The 9,487-nt window shown below is 35.6% G+C and overlaps 1 protein-coding gene across 7 annotated transcripts in view; it reads left to right on the top strand.

The window, feature by feature from the left end:
• Positions 1 to 9,487, top strand: part of MYCBP2 (MYC binding protein 2) — a 271,756-nt gene that overhangs the window by 25,838 nt on the left and 236,431 nt on the right. For all 7 annotated transcript variants that reach the window (XM_024753921.1, XM_024753923.1, XM_024753924.1 and 4 more), the window contains exon 2: positions 2,560 to 2,635. In XM_024753921.1, coding sequence (XP_024609689.1) covers positions 2,560 to 2,635 — 76 coding nt within the window. The remainder of the gene's footprint in view (positions 1 to 2,559; positions 2,636 to 9,487) is intronic.

The following is a 9,487-nucleotide window of genomic DNA, read 5'->3' as shown; positions in this document are numbered from 1 at the left end:
ATCACAGTTTCAATTTCAGTGCTTGTGATTGGTCTGTTCATATTTTCTTTTTCTTCCTGATTCAGTCTTGGCAGGTTTTGCATTTCTAAGAATTTGTCTATTTCTTCCAGGTTGTCCATTTTATTGGCATAGAGTTGCTTGTAGTATTCTCTCATGATCCTTTGTATTTCTGCAGTGTCAATTGTTACTTCTCCTTTTCCATTTCTAATTCTGTTGATTTGAGTCTTCCTTTTTTTCTTGTTGAGTCTGGCGAATGGTTTATCAATTTTGTTTATCTTCTCAAAGAACCAGCTTTTTGTTTCATTGATCTTTGCTGTTGTTCTTTCAGGTAGACTGCCTATTTCCTCTTTATTTGTTAGGTCTGGTGGGTTTTTATCTTGCTCCTTCATCTGCTGTGGGTTTTTCTGTCTTCTCATTTTGCTTATCTTACTGTGTTTGGGGTCTCCTTTTTGCAGGCTCCAGGTTCGTAGTTCCCGTTGTTTTTGGTGTCTGTCCGCAGTGGCTAACGTTTGTTCAGTTGGTTGTGTAGGCTTCCTGGTGGAGGGGACTGGTGCCTGTGTTCTGGTGGATATGGATCCATCCTTGGCCCTCTGCTTATTTTTCTCTCTAAGTAAGGCTGGTAGCTATAGCTCTGAACTTCCTTCTCTTCTCCCTGTCCTCTCTCCTTCCTCCCATTTTCTCTGTCTCTCAAAGTACTGTTGAGTACTTTGTTTCAGGTACTTTTCTGAGCACAGAGGCTGGAGCAGTGAACAAGAATGATTTGGCCTCTGCTCTCTTGGAGCTTACAGCTTGGTGAGTGATGCATTAAACAAGTAATTCCAAACATACAGTTGTAGGTTACACAATGAGACACAAGTATAAGATGAAATGAGAACGGATGTTAGGGAAACTAGACTAGTCTGGGATACTCCTGAGTAAGTGACACTTATACTGGGACCTCAAAGATGAATAGGGGTTAGCAAGAGATGTGGGATAGAATTCTCGGAAGAGGGAGAAAAAGCCCCTTAGAAAAAGCTGCTAAGGAGCTTATTAGCAGGTTCAAACAACGGAATAAATAGTCCTTGTGGCTGGAATGTGATGAACACGTTGGAGAAGGATGCAAAACGAGGTGGGAGAGACTGGTGGAAGTCAGATGTTAGTAGAGGATCTTTTAAACCACGTCAGTGCTTTTGGTCTTTATCTAAGAGAACTGAGAATATATTAATAGAGTTTATAGTGGGAGAATTACCTATTCGTTTGTTTTTTAAAAGTTGACTTGAGTGCTTATATGAAAAATGGATTGAAGAGGGGCAGACGTGGATGTGCAGAAATGAAGCTTTTTTATGAAGCTTTCGCAGTGGTCCAGGCAGGAGGTAGGGGTTACTTACATTATTAGCATATCAGCAGTAGAGGTGATGTAGATAGATTCAAGAACTGCTTACAAGATATAATTGATAAGATTTTGTGATTTTTTTTTAGTTTAAAGTATGAAGCTGAAGATAGTGTCAAGGATAAATTTTTCATATGCTTGTTCATGTGTATTTTGTTGACGTTTTAGTGTCTTGAAGTCAAACATTTTCAAAATCGAACTCATTTTTTCCTTCTGCAAACTAATTCTTCCCCTTGACTTCCCTGCTTTGTGAATGACATCCCTACCTCCAAGTGACCTAGCCTTACGACTTTTTTATTTGGTCACAACTTCCACTACATTAGTTACCAAGTGTTAAGGACCTGACCTCTGTAACATCTGGAGTCTCTCCCTTCCCCTCCTCCGCAAATCCTTCCCTTTTCCTCTTCCTCCTCCTCCTCCGCTTCACCTTTTGTCTTTGTTATAGCAGTAGCATCCTTTTGCTGGATCCTTAAACTATGCTTTTCATCCAGGTCTCTGAGCTCCTTGAGGAAAAGAACTGTCCTTTCCATCTTATGTCTTACGTACCTAGCAGTGTGCGCTTCAGCATGGTAGATGTAAAAAAGTATTAAATGAGATGAAAATACATTTTCCTCGATTTGGGTTTCTTCCATTAATTCTTAGCCACATTAAAAACTTTTCTCAAAGTCATTCAGGGGCTTCCTTTTTCTTAAAGAATAATTTGGTCTTAGGGCTGTGATGTTATGAAAAACTGGCTGCTGGATATGAGAAGTGTATGAGTTGGAGTTTTCCTGTAGTAATTTAGTAAAAATGGACTCCTGACCCTTTTTGCACTGTAGCCCTGACTACTACAAAGAGCACATTTTTCTGGGAAGGGAACATAACTGGTATTTATTAGCAGCCCCACTTTTGAATAAAGTTTTAAAAATTTCATTTGATGGCTTTTTACAATTTTATAAAAGTATTTGCAGAATTCACGTTTAAAAAATAATTTAATGTGTATTTCTTAGCCATCCAGTATTTTGCTGTCATGTCAATAGCTATATTGTATGTTAGTATCTTATATGTACATCTAGAGTATATTGTTTCATAGAAAGTTTATACAAGAATTATTCATCTGTTTTGGAAGTACCTATTTTTAATAGCTTTATATGTTCTAAAATATGAACTTCCATAATTCTTTTATTCTCCTTTTTTTTTTACATTTTTAGGAATAAGAAAATTTTAAATAAGAAGAAGTTGAAAAGAAAACAGAAGAACAAATCAAAAGTGAAGACAAGAAGCAAGGTAAAACTGTTAGCAATTTATAGGGAGTAAGGACTTTTTTATTAATTTGAATAAAAATGCCAAAATTAAAAAGGTAATTTTAATTTTGGTAAGAGGTAAGAGGTACAAACTACTATGTGTAAAATAAACAAGCTGCAAAGATATATAGTACAATATAGGGAATATAGCCAATATTTTATAATAACTATAAGCAGAATATAACCTTTAAAAATTGTGAATCACTGTGTTGTACACCTGAAACTTGTATAATATTGTATATCAACTATACCTCAATAAGAAAAATAAGGTATGAGTATAATTAGCAAACCATTTTATTTCTGTGTGCTAAAGTAATTTTTAAAAACCCCTTATTATTTGGTCACCCTGTTTAGTTTCATCTTTTTGGCATTTTTTTGACCAGCAACCTGGAAGTTATTATCCGGGTGCTGAAAATTATTTATTATTTATTCTTGTTTTCTTTGATCAATCCTTTGGGGGAAGGTATATATTTCTCTTCTCTTTTTTCACTCTGACTACATGTACTGGAAACTGAGTAAAATTGGCTTGTGAGTTGGGACTTGGATTTGGGTTTGTCTCATACCTATGCATACATTATGAATTAGAGAGTATCTTGGTGCATCTGTAGACTTTTGACTGTTCTGAGCTTCTTTAGATTGTTGGTGGCTGTACAAAGAAAAGGCAATAGAGAATATTTGAATTAGGTGGTACCTTAGAGATCAAGGATCTGTTCTTCTACCCAATGCAGATATCTTCTCTATAAAATCCATCTAGTTTTTTCTTAGACATTTTCAGGGACCAGATACAGCTTTTTGTAAAAGAATCTCTTTTCTAATGAACAGTAGTAAGAAGCTTAGACAGGAGGAAGAAAGCAATCATACTTGTGATTTCTGAAGAGCTCTACTTTTGGTTATAGAAACAGTCACTTAGCTTGGGTTGTATATCATATTTAAGTTCTAGAGACAATTGTTTCCTGCACTTTTTAATGAGTATTTTTGCTCTTGTAACTGAGAGAAATCTCCTTTAAAGTAGTGAACCAAAAATAGAAGGATAAGGCTTGGAATTGATCAGTTGGACCCAGGGATTATAATAATGTCATCAAATCTTCTTGCTTCTCTTTTCCTCTGAGTGTGGGTTTATTGCCTGTGGCTGAGGACTAAGGCTGCTGGCAGCTCCAGCTTTATTTTCTTTAAGCAAGAGGCGATTTCTTCTACTAGTTGTGGCAGAAAATCTTGGATAGGGTTTTTGATTGACCTGCAGCATTCACTTTGACCTGGAAGGTGGGGTACTTTGATTGGTTAGACTGAGTTATGTTTGTAACCTTGTGATGGACTATAGGTGAGCACCCTGATTAGCAGGCTATGTGGAATGGGAAGGGTGGTTGCCCTAAGGGAAATGTTGCTGGGTGGAAGATAAATAATATATGTTCAGTATATCATGTCGTACTACTGCTTTGGGGACAGAAGAGGGAAGTGGAAAGCATTCTTACTATACTTAGTATATGAAAACCTTTAACAAGTAAATAGTCATTCAGATTTACTACTTCTAACCCTTTTCCACTTTTTGTTGCTGTGTGCAGAGTTGGAATATGGGAATATTGAAAATCTTTTAAAGCCCTTTTTAAGGTTTCATTTGTTGATTTTCCTAAAAGTGGTGGCATGTGATATCCAGGAAGATATGGGACGTCAAGCTCTTTCTTCCACTTCAGTTCTGTCTCTAACTAGCTTTGCTCCCTTCATAATTCATCTTTCTTCTGTTGGCCTTCAGGTTTTATATCTGCTTTTTTAGGAGCAGCTTGTGATAAGACTGATATAAAAAAACTTCATTTACACCTCAGACTTTAATTGCACACTGACTCTGTGCAGGCCTTGTGCTTGGTATTTGGGATGCAAAGAGGAGTAAGAAACATTTACTGCTCATAAAATGGTGGTGTTAGTCTCTTTGCCCTCTATTACTGTTTTTGGAGCATTTTTTATCCACTCTCTTTTTATAAAAGTTATTTTTAAAATGCCATTTAGCTATACTTCTTCATCTCCTTCTTTATTGCTGTCATTGACCCCTCTGTTGCTCCATTAGCCATCTCCTTCATTTACTTTCCTTCTTATCCAGTATAGATGCTACAGTATTTTTAGAAAAATTCTTGCTTAATCTCCTGTATTAGTTCTTTATGGCTGCTGTAACAAATTACACAGACTTTATCGCTTAAAACAATATAAATTATCTTATGGTTCTGGAAGTCTGAAGTCTAAAATGGATCTCACTGGGCTAAAATCAAAGTGTCAGCAAGGCTATATTCTTCCTGGAGGCTCTAGAAGAGAATTCATTGCCTTGCCTTGTCTGGCTTCTAGAGCCTGCCTGCATTCTTTGGGTTGTGCTTCCTTCCATCTTGCCACCCTCTCCCATTTATAAGGACCCTTGGGATTACTTTGGGCCTACCTAGATAATCCATAATAATCCCCATCTCAAAATTCTTAATTTAGTCATATCTGCCGGCTCCCTTTTGCCATGTAAGATGACATATTCTCAGGTTCTAGGGATTAGGGGGTATATATTTTTGGAGGCCATTATTCTGCCTACCACATCTTCCTTTCTCTCATGTACATTTGTTGGATTTATCTGACAAAACTCAGTCCTGTACAAATCCAGCCATCTTTCCCTCTTTCCCTGCAGGTGAGTACCATGCCAAAAGGAGTTAAACAAGAATTTATTGATACCAGTACAGTTTCATGATTACCAGTATCAAATGGACCATCCATAGCCAGACTCTCTTCTTGTTTTTTCTGGTCAGATAGTTCTTCCAATTTTCCTGTGGCTATTTCAGACCTTTGCCAGTCTCCTCAAACTTCTGATAAATTCTGCTCTCCAGCAAATGACTTCACTGCCTTATAAGAGAAGTCAAATCCATTACACAGGAAACTTCCTCAGCATCCTCCTACCAAATGTATCTGTCTTAGATCAGGTTCCTTAATAGTAGAACCTGAGACAGGGATATAAAGTGTACAATTCAGTGAGTTTTGAAAGATACAATCAAGGTTTAGAAATTTTCCATCATCCCCAAGGCTTTCCTCATCCTCTGCTGCATTCCATCCCTCCTTACAGCCCTAGCTGTACACAACCACAGGTATACTTTCTGTCATTATAGATTATTTTTCATTTTCTGGAATTTCATATAAATGAGATCGTACTGGGTATACTCTTGTATCTGGCTTCTTTCCCTCAGCATAATGATTTTGAGTTGTGTTGATGTAGTTGTATATATTAATAGTCTTTCCTTTTTTTTTTTCTGATTAGTATCCCATTGTTTGGATATATCCCAATTTGTTAATCTGTTCATCTGTTGATGGACATTTTGGTGTTGTTTCCAGTTTCTGTCCCTTGCAAATAAAACTGCTATGAACAATTTGTGTACTAGTCTTTGTGTGGGTATAAGTTTTTGTTTTTTGGGGAGGGTAAATACCTAGGAGTGGGATGATTAAGTGATGTTTTCTTCGATGATTTGCCAGAAAGACTCATAAGACTCGAAAGCAATTTATACTAATGGCTAAGATTTATTACAACAAAAAGTACAGAGTAAACAGCAGGAAAAATAAATGTGTTGGTGGTTAGGGAGTAATGGCCTAGGCCTCCTGGTCCTTCCTTGTGTGAGCACACAGGACATGATTTCTCTCTGGTGGTGAACTGCAGGAATATGTGTGGAACATTTCTGTCCAGGGAAGCCCGTTTGAGTCTCAGGATCTGAGGCTTTTATGGGGATCTGGTCACATAGACACATCCTGATATGCAGCCAGCCATAGCAAGTGAAACTTGGGTTCACATCGTCAGTCATGTTTCTGCAAAGCAGTCGGACAAGCCAGTGGGTATGGTTGCTCTAGGAGTATGTAACAAAATCATCAATACCTAATATAAAGGAAACTCTAAAGACCACATTCCTAAGTACTGGCCAGGGGGCAGTGATGGTTCCCTTGGAGAAATACAAGGAGTAAGCAGTGTTAACTCAGTGTCAACTGTTCTTCGCAGGTGGCGTAGTAGATGAATGTTTAGCTTTTTGAGAAACTGAAAACTGTTTCCAAAGTGATTATTCCATTTTACTGTTCCACCAGTAGTGTATGAGAAGTCCAGTTGCTTCACATCTTTGCAAACACATGATCTTGTTAGCTTTTCAAATTTTAGTCATTCTTTTTTTATTAATACATTAATTTTATTCTTTTGTAAAAGAAAGGGGCATTTAGAATCATAGATGAAAATGAATGATTTTAAAGCAGTTAAAATTATTTCCTAGGGAATAATCATGGTCAAAGTTTGCATGCTAGGAAAAAAAAATACTCCTGAAAAGATATCACTGTTTTTCACTCTATAAGAGTGTTACACGAAATTTTAGTCATTCTGATAAGTATATAGGGGTATCTCACTGGTGTTTTACTGTGCTTTTCTCTCATGACTAATGTTGTGAGCATTATAATCATCATGTGATGTGCCTTTCACCAATTATGTCTTTTTATTGTGAAATCTCTTCAACTCGTCTCCCCTTTTTATAATTGTCTTCTTATTGAATTCTGAGGGTACTTTATACATTTTAGATCAAAGTCCTTTGTCAGCTGTGTTGCAAATAATTTCTCCTCTTCTATGGTTTGCCTTTTTTGTTTTTGTAGAGTGCTTTATAAGAGCAAAGGTTTTTAAGTTTTATAAATTTAACGAATTGATATTTTTTTTATGATTCACGTGTTCTAAGTCTTTGTCTACCCCAAGGTCGCATAGATTTTCTTCTATATTTTCTTCTACAGATTTTATAGTTTTAGCTGTTACATGTAGGTCTGTGATCCATTTCAAGTTAATTTTTGTGTATGGTGTGAGATAAAGGTTGATGTTCATTTTTCCACATGTTGGTATTCAGTCGATCCAGTATCATTTCTTAAAAAGACATCTTTTCCCATTGAATCATCCTGGTACCTTTGTAAAAAATCAGGTGACTGTATTTGTTTAAGCCTATTTCTGGATTTTATTTTGTTTAATTAATCTATATGTTTACCTTTATACCAGTACTGTACTGTCTTCATTACAGTAGTTTTGAAATAGGTCATATGTTTTTAACTGTGGTCTTTTTAAAAAAAATTGCTATAGTTAATTTAGGTTCTTTACGTTTCTATATATAAATTTTAGAATCAACTTGTAAATTTCCATTTTTAGAAAGCCTCTGGAATTTTTATTGGGATTTCACTGAATATAGGTTTGGGGAAGAATTGCCATTTTAATGAAATGGAATCTTCTCATTGATGAACATGGTCTCTCTCTCCATTTATTTGTCTTCTTTAATTTCTCTCAGCAACATTATTTTGGTTTTCAGTGAACAGAGATTGTACATAATTTTATTAAATTTAACTAATAATTATATATTTTTGATGTTATTGTAAATGCTATTATTTAAAAATTTTGTTTTAATTTTGAGATTGTAATGTGAACACAGTTGTAGGAAATAATATAGAGAGATCCTGTGTACCCTTTACCCATTTTCTCCCATTGGTAAGGTATAGCATAACTATAGTAAATATCACTACTAGGAAATCAACATTGATAGAACCTACAGATCTTATTTAGATTTCACCAGTTTTACATGCACTCATTTGTTTGTGTGTATTTAGTTTTAGGCAGTTTTATCATGTGTGGGTGTCTGTGACCATTACTACAGTGAAGGTGTAGAACAGTTTCATCATAAGGAACCATTGTACTACTTTTGTATAAACAAAGACACCTCCAAACCTCACCCTGTCCCTAGCCTCTGCAAACCACAAATCTGTTCTCCATCTCTGTAATTTGTCATTTCAAGAATGTTATATAAATGGACTCATGCAATATGTAACCTTTTGGGATTGGTTCTTTTCCACTTAGCATAATTTCCTTGAGATTCATCCAAGTTGTTGCATATACCAAGCTTGCACCTTTTATTGCTGAGTAAGCGTTCCATGGCATGGACATACCACAGTTTGCTTAACCCTTCATTCATTAAATAACATCTGAGTTGTTTCCAGTTTTGATTATTTTGAATAAAGCTTCTATGAACATTCACGTGCTGGTGTTTGTATAAACATAAGTTTTCATTCCTCTGGTATAAATGCCTAAGAGTGCAACTGCTGGATTATACTGTAAATACATGTTTAATTTTCTAAGAAAAAGCTGTACTTTTTCTAGTCTCTGTATCATTTTACATTCCCATCAGCAATGTATGAGAGATCCAGTTTCTCCACATCTTCACCAGTATTTGTTGATGTCACTATTTTTTACTCTAGCCTTTCTGATAGGTGTGTACTAATCTCATTTTATTTTAATTTGTATTTCCCTAATGGCTCATGATATTGAACTTTTTTTCATGTGCTTATCTGCCTTCTGTATATCTTCTTCAGTGACATGTCTGTTCATGTCTTTTGCCCATTTTCTAATTGGGCTGCTTGCTTGTTTGTTTTCTACTCTCTGAGTTTTGAGAATTCTTTATATATGCTGGATGCTAGTCATTTGTCAGATACGTGGTTTGCAAACATTTTCTCCCAGTCTGTAACTTTACTGCTACTAGTTTTAAAACTACATATTTTAATTGTTTACTCCTAGGATATAGATATATTATTCATTTTTATAGATTTATTTGGTACCCTGTGACTTTGCTAAATCCACACATTATTACTAGTGACTCTTTTTTGCAGACTTAAGATTCTTTTTTATGTCTCATACAAATAAACACATTTGATTTCTAGGAGATAATTTCTTCTTTCTAACTATACCTTTTATTTCTTTTTCTTGGGTTACTGCACTGGATAGCATATCTAGCACATTGTTGAGTCTGATTGCTGAGAGTAGATATCTTTCCCT

The sequence above is a fragment of the Neophocaena asiaeorientalis genome, unplaced genomic scaffold (genome assembly GCF_003031525.2).
Source record: "Neophocaena asiaeorientalis asiaeorientalis breed wild unplaced genomic scaffold, Neophocaena_asiaeorientalis_V1.1 scaffold212, whole genome shotgun sequence".
Taxonomy (NCBI): domain Eukaryota; kingdom Metazoa; phylum Chordata; class Mammalia; order Artiodactyla; family Phocoenidae; genus Neophocaena; species Neophocaena asiaeorientalis.
The sequence above is the reverse complement of the archived record's forward strand: the minus strand, read 5'-3'. Positions and strand labels throughout refer to the sequence as shown.